General features: G+C 46.2%; 1 protein-coding gene and 1 non-coding gene across 6 annotated transcripts; both read left to right on the plus strand.

Annotated features, from left to right (window-relative positions):
* Positions 1-2,268: 2,268 nt before the first annotated feature.
* On the plus strand, positions 2,269-26,803 carry DET1 (DET1 partner of COP1 E3 ubiquitin ligase). 5 transcript variants are annotated; one of them, XM_028705610.2, is made up of 5 exons: positions 2,269-2,390; positions 4,328-5,502; positions 10,629-10,819; positions 17,705-17,896; positions 23,619-26,803. In XM_028705610.2, exons 2-5 carry the CDS (start codon positions 4,420-4,422, stop codon positions 23,806-23,808), a joined length of 1,656 nt encoding a protein of 551 aa, XP_028561443.1. In that variant the 5' UTR covers positions 2,269-2,390; positions 4,328-4,419; the 3' UTR covers positions 23,809-26,803. The 5 variants fall into 5 exon arrangements, with proteins under 5 accessions (XP_028561443.1, XP_028561445.1, XP_028561442.1 ...); XM_028705612.2 differs by lacking the exon at positions 2,269-2,390 and adding an exon at positions 2,397-3,121; XM_028705609.2 differs by lacking the exon at positions 2,269-2,390 and adding an exon at positions 2,397-3,009.
* On the plus strand, positions 26,423-26,491 carry TRNAK-CUU (transfer RNA lysine (anticodon CUU)). The gene has a single exon. It is a non-coding gene; the product is annotated as a tRNA-Lys (tRNA).
* Positions 26,804-27,296: the final 493 nt, after the last annotated feature.

Below are 27,296 nucleotides of genomic sequence, written 5' to 3' on the forward strand. Positions count from 1 at the left end.
CAACTGACCATTTACGAGGATACTTTATTGCATCTGATCACACAACACCTTCTGACCTGGTAAGACTCCTCCTACCTATTAGTCGACTTCATCAACCAAATAGTCTAGATTTCTGCTGTGCTGGGATACTATACTGTTTGCTTAATATGTTGGATTATTTTTAGCATAGGTTGTGTACATTGAAGTAATGTATGCCATATGAGAACTGTATTAATCAAAGTGTGAATAAAGCATTGAAAAGGTGTTCCATGTCCTTGTCTCTTGTTACTGATACTGGTGGTAACTGACAACTGGATAAACATCCCATTTTAGTTCAGTCAGGCATTTCAACCACAAAAATTTCTAAAAATGTAAAAAAAACACAGTAATTGGTAATCAGTAACCTGTTTGGCTAACACTCCCTGTGCCATCATATTTTCTCTCTGCTCCTCTCTGTGTCACCATCTGGCAGACCACAGGCTCTCTATCACGCATATACTGTATTGCTTACATTGCCAATTACTATATACCTTTGGCATGGGTGCTGTTTGCTAAGGCCTAAAATTTGGCCATGGCCAAGGCTATTTCATTCTTTTAAGCACTGGAAGATGTTCAGCCGATAGAACTAAAGCTATGTTTCCCATCACAAAGCCGCAGCGACGACAAAAGAGGCAACTGCCCAACAACTCAAATGGTTAGAAAAAACTGAGATCTATCCAGAAGCAAGGGTCAACATGGTTTACAAACTGTGTTCCACTTCCAGGAACCCTGAAGTTCCCAGAAAACTAAACAAGGACTTCTCAAGATAACATTGGTCATGACAGGGAAGTGAAAAGGCAGCTTACCATCCTCAGCTTACAATTTCCCTGTGATGCACAGTGTTGGGTATGTCCCAGGGTACAAACAGGTGGAACAATAATGGGGCCCAAGAGGTCAGGTCAATGCCCCATGTGAAGGCAGTGTGCACACCTTAGAAGAGGGATGGGTAACCTGTTTCGGTTTGAGGGCTATATTTCCTGCAGTGCAGCCTTCTGGGTGGGGGGCACATACCAGTGGCAGGTGTGGCCAGAGGCAAAAGTAGCCAAAGCAATGTGTGGACATTTTACAGTAAGCCAGTTTCTACACTCCCCTTTCTCCTTCCATCTAGGCAAGTAAGAGGCATTAGCTGAGTTCAAGGACATAGTCCATCCAGCAGAAAAAACACCTGGGGAGCATGGAAAGCAGGACCGGTGAAAGGTGTGGCTAGGGAGAGGGCCAGATATTCAAGCCCCGAGGGCCGCATTTGGCCCTGGGCCTGAAGTTGCCCACTCCTGCCTTAGAACAAGCCCCCAAAATTTTTGCAGTGCAAAGAGTATTTGTTTAGGAGTTTCCTCAGTGGAAAATAGAATAGTCTGTGTATTATCTCAAGCTTCAAAGCCTGGGGCCTCTCAGAAGATATGTAAGTATGTGTTTTTTCATCCTGAGGGAGAAAATCAGTTTTTGTACTGTTCCCACAGGGACGACGTTTGGACATCAGAAATTTTTTTCTGACATGCATGCTGAAGCTTTTCCGGGGAAACAAGTTGTCACAGTGCCTGGAGGCTCCCACTGGTTTAGTAGTAGTTCCACTGTGCGTCTGGGGTGTCCCAATGCCTTTTTTGGGGTGCGGTAGTCATTGTTGCCCTCATGACCTGTTTGTGGAGATGTGTGTGCTTTGTGGTTGGTTGTGGGGAGAGACGTTGCCATGGTACCTAAGGTTGCCATGGCACCCTACTAGGCTGTGGCAAGGCACCCAACTGGTGAGAGCAGTTGGCATGGCAACCTCGGGGGGGGGGGATTGGCATCAGGCTTCCTCCTCCCCATGCTGGGAGGTGGGGCAGAAATGGCCCCCCAAAGGCTCTTTTATGGGGCGGGTACCGTACGCAGCCCCAGCTCTGATGGTGGCCACGTCAGTGGAGAACATGGTGGTGCTCATGCCCCCTGCCAGGGTATGGCGGAGCAGGCGTTACTAAGTCGCCTTGGGGAGGAGAGAGGGATGCTCCACGTTTGCCGCGAGGAGCCCTCCCTCCTAGGAAGCTGGTTGCCATGGCGCCGCCTTAGGCGAGGATGCGGTTGCCATGGCAGCCAAGCGGGAGGAGGCGGAGGCAGAGGGGTACCGAGGCGCCGCCCTCGCGACCTCCGTCCGCCAGGGGCCGCTGCGGAAACACAGAGAACAGCAGCCACCGAAAAGCAAACCAGGGCGGTCGACACTCTGTCCACTGACGCTTGTCGCTCGGTGGTTCCTGGGTAAGTCTCCGCTTTACCGCGGCTACGCTCCTTCCGTTCGCGATGCGGTAGGCTATGGGGACTCGTTGGTAGTGCCTGACGTCACTCACCCTCTCCTCCTCCTCCTCCTCTTTCTTCGGCGGAAACATGGCGGCGGCCTCCGCGGAGTGAGTTGTGGAGGCGGGCTGCTGTTCTTCCCCCGTCAGGGGAGGCCTGGGTGGGAAGCGGCGAGGCGGGACCTCTCCCTGCTCGACCCTTCCGTCGCACCCGCGGAAGCCCGAGTTTGGGGGCGGGAAGGGTTGGCTGGGAGGGGAGAGTTCGCGCTGCTCCCCTCGCTCCTCGCCGTGGCCTCGGGTCCTCGCCTGCCCAAAATAGCAAGGAAATTGAAACGTTCAGTGGCTACCCGGGAAGCAGCACCTAGAAATCCCCTTGAAAGACGCATCTTTGAGCAATTTAGCCAGTGTTTCGTGTCGAGGGTGCTCCCCCGCCTTTTAAAACAATTCATAAATAAATCTGATGGTTGAAAGTTCCCAAAAGTCACAGCTATCCGTGGAGGAGGAGGAGGATGCCCACTGTCTCTCTGCAGGCTTGGCTGTCCTCAGCCCGTGTTTCCTTCCAACCAGCATCTGCTGCTTGCCCATGTCTGCTTCACAATATAGAGATGCGCAGAACCGCCCATCCTTAGAGGAGGCTGCCTGTTGCATCTGTGCAGGAGTTGCTGTGCCTTCCTTTCCTCCTTCCAATCCTTTGGCTGGCCTGGAACAGTGACTTTTTGTAGAAACCAAGGTGGGTTGAGCGTCATTGAGGGTGGCTGATTACCTAGGAAGGTGCCTTATACTGAGTCAAACCATTGGTTCGCCAAGGTTGCAGACAGATCTTTCCAAACCTATCTTAAGATGTGAGTGTTTGAGTCCGGGACTCTTTGAATTCAAAGTATGTGCACTGCCACGGTGCTATGGCTATTTTCATAAATGCTACACACACACAAGTTTAGTTGTACCAAGGCACACTTTTCTGTCAGATCTTTGGGGAACACTAGATAAGAGTATTTGGACTTGGACCCAGGTGACCAGGATTTAAATCCCCATTGAACCCTGAATCTGTCTGGGTGACCTTGGGCCACTCGCTAGACTCTGCCTAATCCTTTCTCTAATGGCCAGTGCAAAGATAAAGTTGTAAAAGAGGGAGCCCTGAACTCTGAAAAGCATTGGAAATCCATGCTTCTGCAGTTTTGCTGCAGCATCTCTTGTATGGCACCATGAAGATATTTTTTTGTTAAAGCTTGCTTCTAGTATAATATATTAGAATGATGTAATTTGGTTCTGTGCTTCTGTTGTTTCTAGAGTACTTTTTGTTGTATAATAGCAGGCATTCATTTTCATGATACATACATGTCACTCCAGAGAATCTTCATGTTTCATTTCAGCTCATATTTCCTGAGACACTGTATTAATAGATATAGCTGCCTAGCTGTTCTGTTGGGCCAGATCATCTGTTACTTTACTGCAAGAGTGCATAGAAATATTGAAGTGGGAAGAAGTTTTCTTACTCGCCAATTCCTTCTTGCAAAATTTTAAATGTTTGTAACAAATGTATTATTACAATTCTGGCTTTCCCACAAAGAATAAGGCAATGCTCAGTTCTCGTATGTGTTTTGTTAAAGCCCAGGTATCCCCTTCAGGCTTTGTATATTGAATACATGTAAACAGCTGCTGGCCAGTGGGTAGGCAGACATTCCTTTGGCACTCAATACAAAGAACTGGGCAGAACACTGATAGGGAACTTTGAGATGTGGCTACAAATACCATTATCCCAGACCATTGGCTGTGCTTGCTGGAACTGATGAGAGTTGGAATCCAGCAACATCTCAAGAGCCATAGGTTTTCCATCCATAGGACAGAGTGTTGTGCCACCTTTAAGCTAACAGAAATATTGTTGCATAAGCTTTCATGGGTCAGAGTCCTACCTCACCACATTTGACATACTAGATAGTATTTGTTGTTGTTATATGAACCATGATATATTTATTCTTAAAGAGATGCTGTGTGTGAATCTAACACTGACTTCTATTTCCTTTGATCTCTCTGCAATTTGATTCTCACAGCAACCACACCCTTCTTTTCTTGGACAGCATGATATGCCTTTTGACTCTGTCAGATTCTAGCCACCCTGGGACTTTTTCCACTTGAAGATATTATGGATCATGAGGCCCCAACTATCAGGCCTCGTCGGATCCAGAACCAGAACGTCATCTACCGTCTAGAACGTCGAAGGATCACCTCTGGCAAGACTGGCACCCACTGGCACCAGGTGCGCATCTTCCACCAAAATGTCTTCCCCAATTTTACCGTGGTCAATGTTGAAAAACCACCCTGCTTCTTACGGAAGTTCTCCCCTGATGGGAGGTACTTCATTGCCTTCTCCTCAGATCAGACTTCACTGGAGATCTATGAGTATCAAGGGTGTCAGGCAGCAGAGGACCTCCTCCAGGGCTACGATGGGGAGATCTTGGCTAACGGCAATGACCAGCGGTCCATCAACATCCGCGGGCGACTCTTTGAACGTTTCTTTGTCCTCCTTCACATTACCAATGTGGCCTCTAATGGCGAGCACTTGAACCGTGAATGTAGCTTGTTCACAGATGATTGTCGCTATGTCATTGTTGGCTCTGCTGCCTATTTGCCTGAGGAGCCCCACCCTCCCTTTTTTGAGGTTTACCGCAACAGTGAATCAGTGACACCTAACCCCAGGTCACCTTTGGAAGATTACTCTTTGCACATCATAGACCTTCACACAGGCAGGCTTTGTGATACCAGGACGTTCAAATGTGATAAAGTCATATTGTCCCACAACCAAGGGCTCTACCTATATAAAAATATCCTGGCCATTCTGTCTGTACAGCAGCAAACCATCCATGTATTTCAGGTAACACCTGAGGGCACCTTTATTGATGTACGAACCATAGGCCGCTTTTGCTATGAAGATGACCTCCTCACTCTCTCTGCTGTCTATCCAGAGGTTCAGCGGGATTCTCAGACAGGCATGGCGAACCCATACAAAGAACCGTTCATAAATTCTTTGAAGCACAGGCTGCTGGTCTACTTGTGGCGAAGGGCAGAACAGGATGGGAGTGCTATAGCTAAAAGGAGGTTCTTCCAGTATTTTGACCAGCTGAGGCAGCTTCGCATGTGGAAAATGCAGCTCTTGGATGAGAACCATCTCTTCATCAAATACACAAGTGAAGATGTGGTCACGTTACGGGTGACAGACCCTTCACAGGTATGGAGCTTGCCTTTGTGGGAGCTATTCTGGCAGGATACTGAAACTCTGATATTGTTCTTAGAAATCCTGTCGACCAGGCTGTTTTGAGTTTTTGTGTGTGAGTAACAAGGAGAGAGACGCGGGTGGCGCTGTGGGTTAAACCACAGAGCCTAGGACTTGCCGATCAGAAGGTTGGTGGTTCAAATCCCCACGACTGGGTGAGCCCCCATTGCTTGGTCCCTGCTCCTGCCAACCTAGCAGTTCGAAAGCACGTCAAAGTGCAAGTAGATAAATAGGTACCGCTCCAGCAGGAAGATAAACGGTGTTTCCGTGCACTGCTCTGGTTCACCGGAAGAGGCATAGTCATGCTGGCCACATGCTCAGCCAATAAAGCGAGATGAGCCCCACAACTCCAGAGTCGGCCATGACTGGACCTAATGGTCAGGGGTCCCTTTACCTTTACCTAACAAGGAGAGAGCTCTGGATCAGGTTGAGGGTCATTCTATTCCACCATCCTCTTTCCAATAGTAGCTGGCAAGATGCTTCTGGAAAGCATCCAGGGATAAAGGCAATAGCCCTCCCATGTTGCTTATCCCTCCAGCCGCTGTATTTTATATAGTCAAGTTCCTAGTCAGGTTCCTAACCCTTAGAACCAGTCCAGGATATTTGAAATAAAAATGACATTTCTCCTTCCTTCTGTTACAAGAATTTATATTAAAGTTGTCATTTAACCTGCACTCAATATAATTCATATTCCTGGAGCCCTGTTCCTATTGCATCTCTTCACTTTGCTTCAGTGGCAGTGTTGTGTGTTTGTGTATTTATATTTACCATTGTGTCCCTGAACGCTCATTGAACAAAGGTTCTAGAACCATATAAACTTCAATCCTATATGGACCAAGTGATACTGTTTGGCTGCTGGAACTAAAGGAAATAGTGTCCTCAAATGTAAATTTCACTAGTCTCTGAAAAGGGGGAAAACCTGCAATCGTATATATTATTTAGTGAAAACATTTGTACCTGCTTTTTAGCCAAAAAGGCTACCTATAAAAATGTGGCTTCTCATTGCAACCACTCAGCTGGGGAGCCTATGCTGTAGCATTCTGATGGTGACTCTTTCACAACTGTCTCTTATGAAATCTGCAGCAGCTTCCTTTCCAAAATGGAGCAAGAGCCCTGTACTATTAAACAGAGTGGGAAACAGCTGAAGAAAGGAGGCATGCATGTTCATGCTGCTGGGTTGGGCTGTTTTTAGTTTCTTTCTTTCCTTTCCTGTTTGTGATGTTGATTGGTGTAGAAAGGTTAAAATTTTGATTCCCCCCTCCCTTGCTCCTTTATTATTATTACTTTAAATCACCCCAGCCAATTGTGAGTCATGCCTCACCTTCCATTAGGCAAGATTGATGGCCTGTTACTTTGATTCATCTGGAGCTCTTTTTTCCCTTCCCAGGCAAGCCAAGAATGGGTTGAAACAGTGCTTCACAGAAACATCCAAAGCTACTTATGCCAAGTCTGACCATTGGCCCATCTAACTCAGTATTGTCTACACTGACTGGCAGAGGCTGGTTTCTAGCAGGAGTCTCTACCAGTTCTACCTGGTGAGGCTGGGGAATGAACCTTGGACCTTCTGTATCCAAAGCACATACTATGCCACTGAATTACAGTCCTTCCTGGCTACTCCAGTCTTTGCTGCCTGTTGGAATGGGTCCTTTTTCCATTTCCAAGCACAAATCAAAGTGCTGGAGCTTGTGTTTCAAGCCCTACACGGCCTGGGACCCTGGTGTCCGGGAATGGGGTCTGTTTCCCCACATCAACCTGCACAGTACTGATACTGTCTTCAGAACCCTTTCTTCATACCCTAACCCATGCACAATGAGCGATGAGGGATACAACATGAAACAGAACTGCAGTAGGTTGCAAAGTGGAAAGATGTCAGTGGAGCTAAGAAGCTCTTATTAGCTGCAAGTCAAATGGCAGCATTAATGTTCTAATATAGGGCATGATCTGAGGGCACATGGGGCCACCACCTTCCAGAAGCTATAAAGGTCTGGGTTTGTGCAGTGGTGTGTGCATGACCACCTGTGAGCCACATGTATGCTGCCTTGGGTCCCACGATGGATGGAAGGTGGGGTATAAATGTAAGAAAAAAACACACAGAACAGAATTGCACTATGTGGTTGTTTGCCACTGAGACTTAATACTTTTTTAAAAAAATAATATCTTGGGGTCCCCACCATCCCTGACCATTGGTTAAGCTGGCTGGGCATGATTTGATTTGGAAGCTAGCAACATCTGAGGACCTAAGGTTGAGGAACACTGTCTTCTTGTCAACCTAACATCTGGTAGGCTGGGCCATGGCTGGGCTTTCTCAGGGCCTTGTGGCACCCCACTTGTGCAATTCATTTTCCAGGGAGGCTGGCTTAGCACCAGCACTGTTCTCTCTTTAATCTCTGGTGGGTTTAAACTCCTGCTAAAATTGTTTTAAAGTGCTGCCTTTAACAGTTGCTTCATTGATTACCATGATTCTATTATTTTACGATCTCTTGTAAGGGCTTAGGAGTTTAGGTTCATTAGTCATTAGTTTGGTTGTGACTCACTCAGTTGTGCAATGGGTCCCAGCAGATAGACCACAATTTTCTTTTCTTTTTTACTGAAATGTTTTTAAGAGACAGGGAGAGGAGAAGGGCAGCGAGTGAGAGAGGAAGAAGAAAAGTGGACACAGGGAAACATGGACATTGAAAGTAGGCCTGTGTTGCAGGTTAGACTTAAAAATGGGTCAGGGGATTGAAAAGGTTGATCTTTGTGCTGGTTGATCAATTTGAGTTGTTATCTTGCAGTCAGTCACCTTGCTCGTCAGTCGTTAAATTTGACCGTTGAGTCCATTGATTGACCTTTTCAGATAAATGACTGGTGTAAGAGTATCCATGAATGACAACCATACAGTCTGATTTTGTCCACCTTTACCTGGAAGTAAGTGCAATGTGGCTTGCTCCCTGGTAAAGTGTGCATAGGCCTGCAAGATGAATGCAAGTTAGTAGTGTGGCAGTAGGTCACAAAAGGCCCTCAGTTCTTGGTATACAAATGTTTCTCTTAGGGAGAGGGCTGGTACGGTGCAGTGGTCAGGGTTAGGCTGAGACATGGGTTCAAATGCCTCTTTAGCCACAACGCTTCGCGTGGACTTGTCACTTTCTTTTTTCAACCTACAACTCTACTGAGATCAATTAATATCTCTGCTGCTGTGTATAGTACTGGTTGACAGGACTGGCTTTGTGTAGGGATTCATAGGAATATTGCAAGAATGAGACAAAGTCTAGTATGCAAGCTGGGGGGGGTGGGGGGGTGGAAAGGACATAAAAGGTTCTGGATATATGTAACCTGGATACCAGATTAAAATTGCTAATGGAAGCGCATGCTGATTAAAGTTAACATATATGTTGGAAAGGCTATTGGAGAATGTGAGCTCTGTTATACACAGGACAAGAAGCAACTTATGGGTAGGCTCAATGTTGGGATGTAAGGGCCTTTAGAATCAATGGAATAAGCTGTCTGAAAAAGTTGTGTTTTTCCAGGAAAGAAGGGAGAGGTATTTATTGGGGCTTCTTCTGCACTCCCCAGAATCCTGCCTTTTTGAGGTCAATAAGCTGCCTCTGTAAGACACTGGGTTGGACCTAGCACTTCCCTGCAAGATTAGAGTTTTCCCAAGGGGAAATCAATAGGGTCCTTGGGCACTTCCAGATACATTTTGTTGAGTAATCAATGTGAAGTGTTGGTCTTAGTTGTTGTGTGGGATCCATTAGTGGTCTTTCACATTTATTATGATAAAGAGTGCTAAGTGAAATTTGGTCGTCCAAAAGTTGCAAGCACCTATTGTAAGGGCGGGGAACCTCTGAGCCTTCAGGTGTTGATGAAGTACAACTCCCATCCGCCATATCAGGCATGGCCAGAGACTTATCAGTGTTTCAGTTCAGCAGTATCTAGAGGGTCAAAGGTTCCCCATACCTGATCTGTTGGAGACAGATCTGTTGGAGACAGACATCTGAGATGTCACTGGTTCCACTAAAGGTTGAATATGCAGGTCCAGGAAAGCTAGATGGTGCTTTCAGGATTTCACTCTCCACCTCCCTGCAAAAAAAAACCACTCCATGTTTGACAGTGATTGGAGTAGCAGAGAAACAGCAAGAGAGAATGTAGAGGGTAGGGCTTAGATTGCCAGTAGCAGGCAATTGACCCTGGCATGGTGGCTATAACAACAAGCTGCATTCCTTCCCCCCTCCATGACTTTTCATGGACTTGAAACTTTTCCTTTATAAAAAGAAAAGGGGATGCAAGGATTCTGGAGATGCCAAACTCAGTGCAGACTTGAGTAATCGGTCTGTAGACATGCAGAAATAAACATAGACCTGATCTTTTGTCCATAGCATGTTACCTAGGGAAAGATTTCTTCACAAGCACCTAGGTGACTGATTGCAAAACCAAAATGCAGCTTTTGGACATTCTTGGATAAGAACGCAAGTAATTCAAAAGAAATAGTTAATGGCGCTCAGTCTTTCATTTCCCCAGCAGCGGGGGACCCTGAAGGGTACACCATTTACAGGCAACAGTGGAGCACAATGCGCTTTAAAAGGTTCCTCTCGGCATGTTGGAAATATTAAGACAGGAAAAGAAAATAAGTGTCCCCCCCCAGCCCCTCCCCAAATAAAGCCTACCAACTCTCACCTTTCTGCATATACAGGGGAAAATAATTCATTGCCAGCCACCACCTGGCTTAAAAATCACTTCGCAGCAGGAGCTAAAATTAAATCTGCCACTCTGAAAAAACATTTCATGTTTGGCAGAGAAAGGAAACAGCAACATTGATGTGTCCAGTTTGAAATAAACAAAACAAGAATTGGAGGAATTTCACATTGCTTTGTTAATAATTTGACGGTAGTTAATAGCATAGTTAATCTGTCGCCCATTGCGATGGCTGGAAGTTACAATGAACTTGGCAGGTGAAATGCAGAATCCTCCCATCCAGCCACAAAACAGCGTCGTATCTTGGTTGGTTTAATGGCTTGGTGGTGCAAGTTGCTCACTTAACATGGCCTTTGTGTCTTCCACCTGGGCTCAGCTGGCTGACGTCAATTCTGCTTCCTCCTGCTCAGCCTTCGTTTTTTGTTGTGTACAACATGGTGACCACCGAGGTGATTGCTGTATTTGAGAACACGTCGGACGAGCTGCTGGAACTCTTCGAGAACTTCTGCGACCTTTTCCGGAATGCCACACTGCACAGCGAGGCGGTCCAGTTCCCCTGCTCGGCCTCAAGCAACAATTTCGCCAGGCAAATCCAACGCCGGTGAGCCCTTTGGACCGTGCATGGTTGCCCAGTCAGTTTGCAAAGCCAGTGAAGCTGGAGAGGCTAAAAACTGGCTTCAGTTTGAGCTCTCTGGCTCAACTAAATTTATTGCTATAGTGCCATTGGTGTACGTGGGTATAATAGGAATGATGATGATGATGACAGCAAGCATTTATGTAGTGCTGGGATAACCAACATGGTGCCCCCCAGTTGTTGCTGGACCTCAGCTCCCATTACCCCAACTAATGTGGCCAGTGGTCAGGGATAATGGGAGTTGTAGTCTGTCAGCACTTTAGATACCCTCAATGTAGTGCTTTAACATGTTCCAAGTGCTTTACATACATTATCAGTCATCCTTAAACAGCCTTATAGGGTAAGCCAGTAGTTTTGTCCTCATATTGCGGAAAGTGAGGCTGGGGGTGCTGGGTTACCTAAGGCCAGCTTGTAAGTTCATGGCAGAGGCAAGGGTTTGTTCATTGTTGCTTTTTACTAGACTGAGGTCCCTCAACCAGAACCATAGTGTGTACAACAGGAGTGGAGCCATGGGCAAATGGTGGCCTAGGGTGGAGCTGATTACCTCCTGTACCCCAAGAGGCAATATTGGGATAACATGCATATGCAACTGAAAATTACTTTGTTGTTGTTGTTGTTTAGTTGTTTATTTTTTTTAAATAATATTTTATTAGAGTTTCAAATAATACAAAAAACAAAAAGAACAAGAACAAGAAAAAAAGAATAAAAAAGAATTCATCCTTTACAATCCCATTTTCAATCACTTTTTTTCCGCGACTTCCCCTCACCTCCCCTTCTTGTATTCCATGTCCAAATATTTATCCAACAAGTTCTTATCCCTAAATTCTTAACCTTAATTTGTTATTATATTTATTATATTATATTTTTAACCTTAATTTGTTATTATAGTTAATTCAATTTATATATCAACTTTTAACTTATATACCTCAATCCTTTACATTTAAGAACTTTTTCTAAGGTCGACCCAGTTTCCCTTCCACAAATTCCCCATTCTTATACTAATAACAACACAAAATTAAAAACAGAGTAAAAAGAATCAAACACCCTTTGGATTTCCAAACCCCACCCTCCCTTCCCCGGTTTCGATCCCAGAACCATTGTCCATTAGTCCATCTATTATCAGCCTGGCAACCTCACGTCCGAGGCCCTTAAGTCTCTCTCAGTCCCTCTGCCGGTTTCTTTGAAAGTCCCTTATGATTAACGCCAAGTCTCGGAGGGGCACTCTCTCTATAATGTCCATGTTCCTTCCAGCCAGACCTCCATGTTCAAAAGTGGGGCTCAAATCTTGTTTCTTAATCCTTTTAAGTCCAAATGTCCCAAGAGCTCCAGCTTCCACCTTGATCAAACTTAAAATCCATAGATCTTCAGATCCCCACAGAAGGAGATCTTTCCATTCCTCATTTATAAGTTCAAACCAAGTTTTCCTCTTCCAGTCCTTATTTTCTTTTATATCCATCTTGACAGGCCTCCGGCTCTCATTTGCCTTCTGCAGCATTGCAGCCCCTCCTTTCTGCTCCTCCTGTTCAGCATATATCTCTTCCTCTTCTTCCTCAATTTCCTCTAGTTTCTTTTCTTGTTCAGCTGCCTGTGTTTTGTACATCAAGTCCTCTTCCAACTCAGTAGATACATTTGTTGTTGACTTCAAATTTATGACACTTGTAGACAAAACATGACCTTGCCCATACATCCTTCGCAACTTTCCCGTGAGAAAAGCAACCTCATCCAGGTCAGCCAGTATTTTCCGACCTATTTCCATTCTTGTAATGTCCCTGAACCCCCTCTAGAGGGATTCTGGTTATTTAGTATTCCTTTCACTTCCAATCCAAAAGTCAAGTTAATTTGTTTCAGTCCTTCTTTATTTTCAGCAACTTGTAGCTATATTGTATCTAATATAACCGGCAAAAACATCAAAAGTAAAGTTTTCTATTTTTTCCGACTTTGACAGCTAATTTGACAGCTGTCAAAATCTTCTATGTCTCCTCAGCAGGCTCCTCTCGCGGATCGCTCCCGGTCCCGGGAGGGGTGGCACTTTAATCAGAAAGTTAGCTCTTATCCTCCAGCACAGTTACTTATACTTTCAATCCGTGGAATTAATAACTTTTATCCAAAAAGAAAAAGACTCTTCTCTCGACCTTAGTTGTCAAATCCTTGCTTTAAAATGTTTACAATGGGGGGGAGACGGACTTCCTCTTTGCACCTCCCCCCCACTCGTACCAAATCCAGAAAAGAAAAGTTTTTAGTCCAATTTCCAAATTACTCATGGGTTGTTGTTCTTAGTTTTAAGTCCAAATTTTCAGAAGAAGAAGTCAGCGCTCTCCGACGAATGGCATGCGGCTTCGCTCGGCAGGGGAAGCAGTAGACTCACAGCACCGCACCGCTCCCCGTCCCCCGCTCTGTAGCCTTTAAAAAGGCTCCTTTGCGGGTCGGGAGGGCGCAAACGGTGCCCGCCGAGTCACCAGGTCCACGGGCATCCGCGCCCGTGGTTTTTGAGGGTCCCCGCGTCGCCGGCGCGGCAGAACCCAACCCCTGTCGAGCAGATTCCCTCCGGAGCTCGGAGGGAATCCGCCATTCGGCGATGGCGCCAACCCGGAAGTCGTTGTTGTTTAGTTGTTTAGTCGTGTCCAACTCTCCGTGACCCCATGGACCAGAGCACGCCAGGCACCTCTGTCCTCCACTACCTCCCGCAGTTTGGTCAAACTCATGCTGGTAACCTCGAAAACACTATCCAACCATCTCGTCCTCTGTCGCCCCCTTCTCCTTGTGCCCTCCATCTTTCCCAGCATCAGTGTCTTCTCCAGGGAGTCTTTTCTTCTCATGAGGTGGCCAAAGTACTGGAGCCTCAACTTCAGGATCTGTCCTTCCAGTGAGCACTCAGGGCTGATTTCCTTAAGAATAGATGCGTTTGATCTTCTTGCAGTCCATGGGACTCTCAAGAGTCTTCTCCAGCACCATAATTCAAAAGCATCAATTCTTCGGCGATCAGCCTTCTTTATGGTCCAGCTCTCACTTCCATACATCACTACTGGGAAAACCATGGCTTCAACTATACGGACCTTTGTTGGTAAGGTGATGTCTCTGCTTTTTAAGATGCTGTCTAGGTTTGCCATCGCCCTTCTCCCAAGAAGCAGGCGTCTTTTAATTTCGTGGCTGCTGTCACCATCTGCAGTGATCATGGAGCCCAAGAAAGTAAAATCTCTCACTGCCTCCATTTCTTCCCCTTCTATTTGCCAGGAAATTTTCTTACTAATTACTTATTAATTGTAACACAAAAACACTGTTTCATGCTGCAGTAGCCACCTGACTGGATAACTTTAACATACACTACTTGGGACTGTTCTTGAAGACTGTCTGGAAACTGCAGCTCATCCAGAATGTGGCTGGCTGAGTGGCACAACCCATTGGGACCACATAGCACTAGTTCCAAAGAACCTGATCAGGTTGCCTGTGTGTTTCTGATCCCAGTTCACAGTGTTAACAATGACTCTGGACCCCCTAAATGACTTGGGCCACAAATACCTTTTTCTGTACCAACCTGCCCAGGCTTAAAGGTCAGCGTGGCAGGCCCTCTTGTGGTTGCACTGCCAGGTGAAGTGGAAGGTGTGGTGATGTAGGAAATGGTCTTCTCTGTGGTGCATCCCTGCCTCTGGAATGCCCTCCCCACGAAGATGCATCTGGTGCCAACTCTACCTGGCTTTAGTGCCAGTTTAAGATTAATCTTTTTATTCACGCTTTTGGATGAGTTGTGGCCTGTTGCTGATTATATGTTTCACCTGCTGCCTTTTACATTGTATATGAATTACTTTTAAAAGGTTCGTTTTATGCTTAGAATTGCTTTATGATAATTGCTTAACATGACTGGTGTTGACCTGTTTTGTTATTTTATAGCAACTCTGTAGATTTGAGGGGGGGGGGTGGATTAGAATAAAATCAGACAGCAGAACTGCACAAAGATGAGATCAAAGGGAACCAATTAAGACTCCTGTTTTACAAGTGAGGAACACTGAGGCTGAGACAGAAGCAATTAGCAAACGGCCAGCCATGCCATACACAAACACACACACTATTGTTCAACTATTGGGAGTGAGAAACTCCTGCTGTCCTGCAGATCGCCCAGAGGACTAGCAGATCTACTTTCTGCTAGCCTCTGCTCTAACCACTGCATTATTATGGCCCTTTGTCTGGCTTGAGGAAGAATGGGGCATACCAAAGGGATTCTGGAAGAGAGATGTTCTAGCTGGGAGTCTATATAAGAGGGGTGGGTGGCATGAGAGCCAGCAAAGTCCATGCATAAGGCACAACAAGGCAAATAATGATTATTTGGGAATTGTACACTTGAGTCCAGTGACGAGAGGATAACTCACTCTTCTATCTCCAAGGCAAGAAAACTACTTTAGACTGTGTACCAGAAAGCATTTTCTAGGCAGCTCAACAAGAACAAGGTCTTCTTTGCCTCCACCTGCCTGTCCCTCACCTTTACATAATCTAAACAACATCTGAGGATGGATTTCCCCATCATCCTTTGACCTTGGAGGAGCCATCTGTAGCTCTTAGAGAAAACTTGTATTAATTTGATGGGTTCCTAATCCATCTCTTTCCTCCCACATTTCTAGTTTCTGCTGTATTATGTAGCTTAGGGGCTCTTGAACCTACGAAGGAGCCAATTTGTATCCGTTAAATTCAAGGCTACCTCCAGAAAGCAAACTATGAGTGCTGTTTAAGGGGAATAAGGCATCCAGTTCGTTATAAAGGCTTTTAATTATTGCAAGGCTGAAATCTTTGACTGTTAGATTAAACCACCAAACTTCAGTTGATTAATTGGTGGGAGTCAGTGTTGATCAGTAAAGCTGTGGGTTGATGACAGGTCTTTGACCTCATGCTCATCAGAGTGGAGCATACTAGCAAGGGTCAGTTCTTCTTCTAGAGGCAGGATCAAACTTTTAAGGGGGTGCAATAATGATAGCCAGTCAGAAGGGGAGTGAACCTTCCTCAAGTATCCAAACTTGGCTCTGCCTTCAGCAAGACTGCAGAGTAATCCTCTGACTCTTGTATGCTACCATCATAGGTGCAGGGCCCCATTTTTGCTAGCTCTTAGGATTTCTTTAAAAACTGCTTTGAGTTGCATGCGTTACTTTAATGGAATCTGCTAAAGAATATATTAAAGGTTGCTTCTCCTTTCAATAATGTGCAGTGGCTATGCTGCTTTTTATGTGCTTTTATCTTGTTGTGAAGAAGCAATCTAAAAAAGGCACCTAAATTGAATGTATATGCATTTAATTTATTGACTCATGCGGTAGCATCAGGACACCTCCTGATTTTGTCTGCTGGGGTCCCTCCCTGGAGACATCTGCTTTGACATGGACTTCAGGTCTGTTGCAGAGGATTTTGGACAGCGCTCTAGGACTCCCACTCAGTTTGTTTGCTGTCCTGCCTGAACATGTTGAGTCTTACTGTTGCCCTGTGTAAAATGAGTCTGCACCTTAGAACTTGGCCAGAGTAGTACACCTGTGGCTAGCTGTTGCAGGGGAACGATCCGTAAGGATAGGCTCACTGTCTTTCAGGGAAGCTTCTCCTCCATCGCTCATCTTCTCACAGAGGACCCCATAATGTGCTTCCAGGGAACGAGCACACTTTGAACACAGTTGCACAAAACAATTGCTGCTTAGAATGCAGGTTGTTTGTCAGCAAAAAAAGACTGTGTAACTCTGGAGTGGGGAATCCTTGGCTCGCCAGATGTTGGATTACATCTTCCATCATCCCTGACCATTGGCTTTGCTTACTGGGACTTGGGAGTCTAATAGCATCTAGAGGGTCACAGGGTCCCCAACTCCTGCTATACAGTTGTACCTTTGTTCCTGAACGGCTTAGTTGCCAAACAAATTGGCTCCCGAACGCCGCAAACCTGGAAGTAAGTGTTCCGGTTTGCAAGCTTTTTTTGGAAGCCGAATGTCTGGCACATCTTCCACTTGAGTGCAAGACGCTTCTGCAGCCAATTGGAAGCCGCACCTTGGTTTCTGAACCGTTTCGGGAGTCGAACGGACTCCCAGAATGGATTCAGTTCAACAACCAAGGTACCACTGTAACTGGTTGGCATATGAAACTGCTAGCTTTTCACACCCACCCACCCACACACACACCAAAAAAGAAATCCTTGAAATTGCAGTAGAAGTGCTGGGAATTGTGGCTCAGCAAGGGGTCTTCTATAAACTCTAAGCCAGGGGTCAGCAACCTAAGGGCCATAGGCCAGAAGTGGCCCGCGGAGCTCATTTGACCGGCTCCCGAGACGCTTCTGAACCGAGCTGCCCGCTCACGTGCTGCGCTAAACCAGCACGGTGCAGGAACTCTCTTCTGCGGCACCAAAAATTGCGTCTGCATGGACGCAGATGCCAAAAATTGCATCTGCGCACATGCAGACACTGAAAATCGTGCGCGTGCGATCTGGCCCACAGAGGGATCTCCGCGGGACTGATCCGGTCCAGGCAAGATAAACCTTGCCGACCCCTGCTCTAAGCACTCTGAAGAAACTGCAGTCCCCAGGATTCTTTGGGGGAAGCCAGGGCTGTCAAAGGGGCATCATATTTCTTTAAATGTATGGTTTGGATGCGACAGTGCTCTGTACAGCAACTGGCAGCAACTTTCTAAGGCCTTGGGCAGAGTTTCTTCCCATTGCTGCTTCCTCAGATATTTTTAGCTTGACGTGGCAGGGATGTGCTCCATTGAAACATGGATCCCTCCCTTCCTTTTGTATCTTTCTATCTCTGCTTCTCCCAAGGCTAAGGCTTAGCGTTGTGGGTGGTGGTGATTTTTGTTTCGTGCCTTTCATCTCTATACCGCCAACCTGCCTGTTGCCTTCAGATTCAAGGACACCATTGTGAATGCAAAGTACGGTGGGCACACGGAAGCCGTGCGGCGGCTGCTGGGGCAGCTTCCCATCAGCGCTCAGTCCTACAGTGGCAGCCCCTACCTCGACCTCTCCCTCTTCAGTTACGACGACAAGTGGGTGTCTGTCATGGAGCGCCCCAAGACGTGTGGGGACCACCCTATCAGGTATGTGGCGTGCCCCCGTGATGGTCCATGTTTAGGTCTAGTACACAAGACCTTTGTATATCTAGCGCATTGTGAAGGGGAAGGCTGGCTGCTGGCTTACATGAGCCTTAGTCTGATCTAGCTTTCACTGTTCTTACATTCGGATGTTGCTTGTTGTGATGCTGCTATGTGTCTTCTAAGAACCATTGTTACCCATGCCAGCATTGATTCCCTCCTCTTACCCAGACTCTCTTGGTTGGGTTTTTTGGGGCTACGTTACCATGGTGGAAAGTTGCCCAGGGCCACACTCCCAAAGTGAGCAGGGTCAAACCCACACATAAACACTCCCCTAACACACACAGAATTATGCGCCAACATGCCTGCAAAGCTATTTTCCCATGGAAACAGAGGCATTCTTAGAAAAGCCACTCATTTCACCTTCCATTTTTCTTCATAGATTTTATTTTTTTATAATGCTTGAAAAGAAAGTTTTCCAGCACCCTCTGTGCAAAAGGAAAATCAACAACCACCACTCAGTCATCTCAGCAGAAGCATGTAAATAATGTCAACATGCAGCTGAACTGCAAGCTCTGCCTTGCAGCTCCTTAAATTTTCAGATTTAAAAAATGCAATTGCACCCCCAAAACTTCATGCATGCAGTTGCAAAATGCATAGGCTACCTTTTGCATATTTGTTGGGAACACAAGTCTACAGTGGTACCTCGGGTTACATACGCTTCAGTTTACATATGCTTCAGGTTACAGACTCTGCAAACCCAGAAATAGTGCTTTAGGTTAAGAACTTTGCTTCAGGATAAGAACAGAAATTGTGCTCCGGCGGCAGCAGCAGCAGGAGGCCTCATTAGCTAAAGTGGTGCTTCAGGTTAAGAACAGTTTCAGGTTAAGAATGGACCTCCGGAACGAATTAAGTACTTAACCCGAGGTACCACTGTACTGAGACATTTCCCACTCAAATGCCTTGCAGAGGGCATCAGAGCCCTTTCTGCTCCCCTGGAGAACTGGGCCCCCCAGAGGGCAATATGAAATTTTGGCCAGATGAGACCTGCATACAGGAGTCTCTCTCCCCCGCCCCCCAACCACACTCTGTGATCTGGAGAGGTGGATAGTGGTTTGAAAGCCATCCAATGAATTTTTGGGGAATTTTTATCAAATTGATTTCCTTCCTGCTCACGATATGGTAGTGCCTCCTTTGCTCTCTCTGCAGTTTTGGGGGAGTGTTTGAACTATCTAACCCTGTTCAGTGTGCCTCCCAGTCATAAGAGCACTTAATGTATATGAGTCATCCCGTCTTACTTTTCAGCTTGTTTTTCTGCTGCTGTCCTTGATGCTATAGGAAGGCTCCACTGGGCTGTAGGTGACAACATATTTTTTCTCCCGACAAAATGCAGATATTCTCACTAATGAGCTTCTGTAAACAAAGCAGTTAGCCATTTTCACGTAGTTTGTCAGCTGGTGTTGTATAGGGCTAGAGGCAATATGTAGCATTTTGGAGCTCTTGAGTGGTTCTTGTGTCTTTGGGAGTTGCTGACCACACAGAAGAACCTTCAGTTGGAGGGGCGGAGAGGGGACAGAAAAATGCACCCTCAGTCTTTGAGAGACTTGCCTAACCAAGCTAGTTTGTTGCCTGAGACAGAGTTTACAGATGGGGTGCTCTCAGTAGTAATGATCAATTGCTATACAATTGGTTGGTATTGCTGCCCTTTCACGGTACCCCGAAATCAGCTGACTTGGCTGATGCCTCTAAATTAGGAGGATTTGCTTGTGCATTTCCCTTAAATTAACACCTGTGAACACATGACAGATCCAGCTAGCCCAGAATAGTCTGCACAGACTGAGAATGGCTCTCCAGACGTCTCTCGCAGAGGTCTTTCCTACCTTTGTAACCTGGAGATGCTGGCGATCGAACTTGAGAAGCCTGTCTGCTACTCCTGAGCTGTGGAGTTGCTTTATTCTCACCTAGCCCAGTACTGCCTGTTCTTCCTGGCTTCAGCTCTCCCTAGATCCCGGAGGTGCTGCTAAAGAAACATTTAGATTATAGAGATTCAACCTGGGACCTTCTGGTCCTCAGGGAGTTATACAGGCAGGAAGAGCGACTTGCCAAAACTGAAGGGGATGTATAATACTTCTCAAGGCATTCCTCTTTGGAGGGACGATCCCAAATGAAACATGTTTGCAAAGAGGATGAATTCCACCCTTTCAGCTTTAACTTGAGAATAAAGGATGTGCATTCTAATGGAGCTTCAAAGGGGTGACAAAAATTCCAGACGCAGGACATAGGAAGAGCCCAGCTGCATCACACCAAAGGTAATCTCAGCAGGCATCCTGTTTCCCCCCCGGAGGCCAACCAAATGCGTCCTGGGAGCCAGAAAAGTAGGGCCCAAAAGCAACAGCAGACATCAGGGGAGTCTTCAGGGGACCTACTGCTATTGAGTGGGTGAGAAACTGACATAAAAAGAGCCCTGCTGAATTGGGCCAAAGCCCAATCTGGTTCAGCGCCCAGTTCTCACAGTGGCCAACCAGAAGCCCATGGGAAGCCCACAAGCAGGACCTGACCATCACAGCACTTTCCCCACCTATGATTCCCTGCAGCTCAGGGACATTCTGCCTCCCACAGCAGAGGGAGAACAAAGCCATCGTGGCTAGTGGACATTTATAGCCTTGTCCTCCATGGATTTGTCCAATTTTCTTTTAAGGCCATCCAAGTTGATGGCCATCATTTGTTCTTGTGGGAACAAATTCCTTAGTTTTAACTATGCTGTATGTGTAAAACACCAAACCCCACTTTCTTTCACCTGACCTGCATATGCCAGCATTCACTTTTGTTGGATATCGCCGAGATCTAGTTATGAGAGAGAGAGAAACTTATCCCTAACCACTTTCAGCTTGCCTGAATCTACTCTTTTTTCTTTTGCACGCTCTTGATGCTGGTGGACTGTGATGACAACATCGTCATTGTGCCAACGTCAACCTTTTGCCTTCAGCTGTGCCATCTCGGCCCCTTCACAGGGGCCAGTTAATCAAATTAACAGACTGGCAGCTTTGTACCCTCTCCCATCACACACTCTCCTCCTGCCTGCCTCCCCCCCCCCTTTTTCCTCCACAAAGAGAATTGCTGCTGTTCTTGCTCTTCTGCATTGTGGGATTGCTCCATGCCACGCGTCCTCTGCGCCTTTGGTTTCTCCTCCTGCCCTCCCACGACCACACAGTGTTTCTCTTATACCAGGCTGCAGCTGGCAGAACGACCACTTTTTTCTTCTTCTAATACCTGTGCCAGGTGGTGGGATGACTGGGGAGATTTTGGTCCCTCCCAGACTGCCCCACTTGAAGTGTTGTTTTTCAGGAGTTCCCTAGCTCAAGGATGAGGCTTTGAGTTGGGGGGGGGGGCACGGAGGGAATAGGGGAACAAGCAATGGTGTGGCTTCCCCGTCTTCAGCCACTGTCGCCGTTAGAAAGCTTGGGAGACGTAAAGGAAAGTTTAATAGGCAACCTACTTGGGAGAATTTCTTTTAAGAAGCAAAACAACTTTCCATTTTCTTAACAATTGGCTTGGGGGTGGGGTGGGGGAGATGCTCAATATTACTGTTCTTATTGACACGCATCTTGCATTTCAGCATCTAATTTAACCACCGCATGTGAGTCTGTGGAAATGGCCTCTGATTGCAGAGCACTCTTCAAAAATAGATTTAAAAATACGGAGCCCATCTTGGAGATTACAGGGCGTTCTTCTTGAGTATGGTAAATTGCCCTGAATTGGAATGAGAGGAGCAGGCAGCAGACCCATGCTTTACATGGGAGGGGGGTGGAAGCAACACTAGCTCCACTTCCTTTTCTCTTCTCCCTCCCCCCCCTCTCTCTCCCCGCCACCCCCAGTTCAGAAGGTTGCTCCTGTGGAGGAGGAAACCCTTTAGAAAGCCAGCTATCAAGATTGTTGCTCTTCCACCCAGTCTGTTTCCTTTAATTGTCAGGCTAGCTGGGGCTTTCAAGAGGAGACAAAGAGAGAAGGAACAATGGCAATGCAGAGAGAATGTGAGGAATTCAGCTGGCTGCCTTATCCAAACCTGGAGGGGTGTCTACCTATTGAAAGAGCATCCTTGGTCCCATTCAGTAGCTGAAGTGGTTGGCCCAGGAGCCAACATCCTGCTGGGGGAAGCACATGGCGTCCGCTTCTGTAGGAGGGAGACATGTTGAGCTGAAAGCAGGGAGAGAAGCATCTCGTTGCAGTTGCAGCTGCAACTCCCCCAGGACACGGTTGGCCTGTGCCTTTTGCTTATATTGTGCAGCTGCAATTTTCAAACTTTCTACCTTTGGGGAGCACTTTCTGCACTGATTTCATCTGCCGAGGAATAAACCGCAGCGTCTGCCGCAGAAACCCAGCTCTTCCTTTCTTTGGTTTCTTTTATGAATTGCTTCCCGTAATGTGCCTCGAAGCAGTTTCACAGTAGAAAACAGCAACAATTAAAACAATTCCATACATGGCCCGTGGGGCAGGGCGGGGTGGGACAAATCTAATGCAGATACAGCCTGGGATAAAGACACCCACTTTGAAGATTTGTTGAGAAAGGACGATCTCCACTAGGGGCCAAAAAGGCAACTGAGATGGGTGCCTGCCTGCTTTGTAGCAGGAGGCAGTTCTAGAGGTTAGGTGTCATCATACTGAAGACCTAATTCCTACAAGGTATGGAATGGACCGCCTTATGAGACTCTATCTGCAGGAGCCTCTCTTCTGCATGTAACAGCAATTGGTTGGTAATATAAGGGCAGAGATGACCCTTTAAGAGCATTATTTTATAGAGCATTCTTGGGCATGTTCTAGGGGCAGGCTTCTCCTTCTCCAGGAATCTTGTTTCATCAATCCTGCTTCAAAGGCAATTCTCATAAAATTGGAGGAAGCTGCCTTATCCAACCAGACAATTTAGCTCAGCATTGCCTATGGCACTGACCAGCAGTGGTTCTCCAGGGTTTCGGGCTGGGAATTGAACCTAGGACTCTCTCTGTGCTTTGTCACCCTTCCCATTGTAGTTATTGCCGCATCTTCTGGCATAATAATAAGTGGGACCTTCTACAGCATGTTTCAGTGTAGAGTGCCATGCCTTTTTCTAGATTCCTCCACCCACTCGCTCTGGTTTTCTGTCCCATCCTGCCTCTCACTCTCACAACCCCAAATCAGACAGCATTCTGTGTCTACTGAGTTTGCTCAGTTCTTACTGAGTCGTTTCAAGGTTCTGCTTGTACGTTTCCCGTGGGCATCAGGTTGGCAAGATGGGCCTCTTAATGCTGCTCTCATTTCAAACATGTTTGAATGCCTGGCAACCAAGCAGCAAAGACTGTTACGCTCTGGAGACCAAGGAGCAAAAGGATACAGAACTGCTAGCTGTCGGGAGGGGAGCATCAATCTGCGCTTGCCCTGCTGCAGCCCCTCTTTATGGTCTCATTCATCATAGGTTTCCACCATTTCATGGGCCGTTCACTAGCTAACCCACAATGTGCTTTAGGCCCCTTGCAGTTCATTTTCTGAAAAGCTGGCCTTGACTTCTTCCGAACTGCATTTATGAGAACTTTCTCGCAATTCTGTCGCACTGCCGGCTTTTTCTTTTTATCACTAGTCAAAACAACATGGCATCTTTCTTTGCCTGCTCAGTCACAGTAGATTTCCTCTTACTCAGTTTCATGTAGTTAAGACTGGCCTACGAGCATCATTGTCTGTTTGTCTGTCTCCCTTGCAGGTTCTATGCCCGAGATTCCGGGCTTCTAAAGTTTGAAATCCAAGCGGGACTCCTGGGCCGGCCCATCAATCACACCGTCCGACGCCTGGTTGCATTCACCTTCCACCCTTTCGAGCCCTTTGCTATTTCGGTGCAGCGGACTAATGCAGAATATGTTGTAAACTTCCATATGAGACACAGCTGCACGTAGCACGCTTTCCCCTTATGGTCGCCATGGGCACTGAGTGTACGCATTTTGTCAGAGGCACACCAAAGCTGAGCATTCATGCTCTAGGAAACCAAACAGCTTTAGAGGAGTGATGTGCATCTCATCTAACAGTGTGCGGCTTTGATGCGTTGCCTGAGTACAGATGAAGTCATCGTAGTTTTCCTCATGTTTCTCAGACTTTCAGCCCTTCTGCCATTCTCAATAAGCAAACAGATTATATTGTAAATTACTTCTGCTCCAATAATGCCTCGCATTGTTTTGGTTTTTTAAAAGATTGGCATTGCTACGTGAGCAAAATACAACAGAGGAACCATTTCCTTTTAACACCAAAGATTTTAGTCTTTCCTTCTCTCCATCTTCCCGCACTGCAGTCTTGTAACAGTGGGATCAGAGTTCATCGCTTCAGAGTAGAGGTGTAAAATTTATGGAAATGTTAAAGCTCTGGAAAAATGTAATGTGTGTGTTGTTTTTCAGGGAGAGGGTGGCGTAATTTTTGAGGACATTTGAAATATATGCAATATTTATTTTCTTATGAAACCCAAATGTATTTTTACTGCTTTAACAACATAAAATGCATAATTCGCAACTTGGCACACAAAGCTATATCATGTGGCGTATTTATGAAATTGATAGGACAGCCCTATGCATATTTAGGTATATGTCCCACTCTTTAGTGATGCTAACTCCCAGGTAAACAAAGCGTAGGATCGCAGACTCAAAAGTATAAAAACGCCTTATTTTTGTGCAAGCAAAGTTGCAAGTATACCCAATTCTAGAGAGAGATGCAAACTGCTGTACATTTATCTTACTTTTTTGCCACCTGAGAAGTGGGGGGGGGGGGGGGATAAAAGTTGAAAATAAGAACCACAAATTTTGTAGTAAAGTAAACAAAATAAAGTGTATGGTCCTCTCATGAAGATAGTAGGACCCTCTAGGTGCAGAAATGCTTAAGGATTTGAGTGTTGTCATTTATCACTACAGTATATGTTAGGTTTGGACTACAACTCCCATCAACCCTGACCATTGCCAGTGCCAGCTAGGGGTGCCAGCTGAGAGTCCCATCCCTGCTGTAGATTGGCTTACACATAAATATTTAAAACCTTTTCCTTAAAAAGCATTTCATTATTTTTTTTAAAAAACACATTTCAATGGAGCTGCTTTTCAGGGTTCCTCAAAATGTCCATTTCTTCTGTGTGAAAAAATAAGTTCTCAAGGGAGAAAAAATCCCTGTTCCCCTTCTTCCCATCCCACTCCAATATTTCCATTCTCCCCCTCTAGGGTCTTTCTACTCTAGTCAAGAATTTATTTGTTTTTCAGAAAGAAAAAGAGAAGTTTGCTTTTTATCTTCCTGCTACCCACGTTCTGTTCTCCCTTTGCCATAATGCTGCCTAAATCTGCCCACCCAAAGGGAGTAAACAAGGAGTATTCTCTTTGCAAGCCAATTTGTGGTATCCCCCCCCCCAATTAAATAGTATATAATCTTTTTGGAAATAAAACATTAAAGGAGAGGGACATGCCTTGCAGCGCTGAGGTGGGATTTAATTTTGCAAATAACTGGAAACGCAAAAGGTAGGCCTTCCATGTTGTTTCAGCTGCATAGTGGCCGTCCGTGTCTATCACAGGCACAAAGGGATGGCCTTGTTAACTTGCACTGGTCACTGGAGACCACAGTACAGACATGGTCCAGCCTGATCCATTGGTCAAGACGAAGAGCCATCTTCCAGCCACATTGAATGACCGGCACATTTTTGGACACCCACCCAAAATTCACAGCTCCGTAATTTAGGTCTCGGTCCACCTGTCTGAGGATCAGCCTTGGTTGTATCTTGCCAGTTCTCATCAGGAAGCAAAGCCTTTAACGGAGTATCTTTGGGGGGCATTCCCACTGGAGGGGAAAGCACTGTGCATCTCACTCTCTCATTGCACTTCCCCACTGCTGTGAGTAGGTGCAACAACTCTGCACATTTGGACCTTGGGAGGTCTGGGTGAATTCCCATGAGATCTAAATGAGCGTCACTGAGCAATATCTTAACTCTGACCTAGGAACCTGCCTTGTACCAAGTCAGACCATTGGTCCACCTAGCCGAGTATTGTCTACAGTGACAGGCAGTGGTTCTGCTTGGTGTCAGGCAGGGTTCTCTCCCAGGCTGACCTGGATATGCTTTCAATTGAACCTGGGACCTTCTGCATGCAAAGGTGATGCTCTGCCACTGAGCTACAACTCTTATTTGCAATAGGTAACTTTCTGCCATCTTTGTCCTGGAAGGTCCTTTTGAGCAGGGACACCTGCCTCGTTCACTGTCCGTTCAGTCTCGCTCTGTTCACCCCGAAAGCTGCTTAGCTTTAGAAGATTCTCTTTGCTTCTGTGGAACAAAGTGACTTGCAATCGACATCCTTGGGCCTTAGTTTCCGGAGACAAAGAATGGATGTGTCTAGCATCCCTGTTTTCAGAAGCCCACAAGCAGGACCTGAGCACAACAGCACTCGGCAGTATTCAGAGGCATACTGCCTCCAGCGGTGGAGGTAGAACATAACCATTTTGGCTAGCAACCATTGATAGATTTATCTTACTGAAAAGTGCTGCGAATAAGACCTGGCATAGCTCAGTTGGTAGAGCATGAGACTCTTTATCTCAAGGTCGTGGGTTCGAACCCCACATTGAGCAAGAGATTCCTGCATTGCAGGGGGTTGGACTAGATTACCCTTGTGGTGCCTTCCAACTCTATGATCCTGTGTTCACAGCTATGAAGTATTGGGCGTGTGTGCTAAAGGGAGGTGGGCATCACAGTGCAGCAGGGCAGAGCCTATCACTGTATTATCTGCCACAATGTGTGAGTTCTTCCTCCCCTTTGATGTTTTTAGGAAACCCAAACGGATAATATTTACACCTGATATTTTTGTTTCCACCAGGGATAGGGTGTGAATTTGTTACCTGTGTGACGTTAAAAGCAAAATAAACTGGAATTCTATTTTTTAATACGGCTTTGTGTTCTCTTTGCTTTGACATACATTTTGCAGAACAGACATAGGCAAACTCAGCCCTCCAGATTTTTGGGACTACAATTGCCATCATCCCTAGCTAACAGGACCAGTGGTCAGGGATGATGGGAATTGTAGTCTCAAAACATCTAGAGGGCTGAGTTTACCTATGCCTGTTCCAGAACCTTTTGCAGAGGTGTTTTTCCATAACATCCAAACACATGAAGTCTAAGGGTGAAGCTGGATATAACAGGGACACCCAAGTTTCTTTAGTCACAACTCTGTCCTGCTTGCATCTAAGCAGGGTCAGCGTCTATTTTCATAAGAAAAGTTCAGGTTAGGCTGGAGAGAATGACTGACCAAAGATCCCCCATCAGTCTTCATAGCATCAACTCATCATGCCTTAAGACCATTTGAACTCTGATTTCATTGGTCCTAGTCTGAAATTCTTAACCAATACCATGCTGACTCCCAAGTGCTCCAAAAAGCAC

The sequence above is a fragment of the Podarcis muralis genome, chromosome 14 (genome assembly GCF_964188315.1).
Source record: "Podarcis muralis chromosome 14, rPodMur119.hap1.1, whole genome shotgun sequence".
In the NCBI taxonomy this organism is placed as follows: domain Eukaryota; kingdom Metazoa; phylum Chordata; class Lepidosauria; order Squamata; family Lacertidae; genus Podarcis; species Podarcis muralis.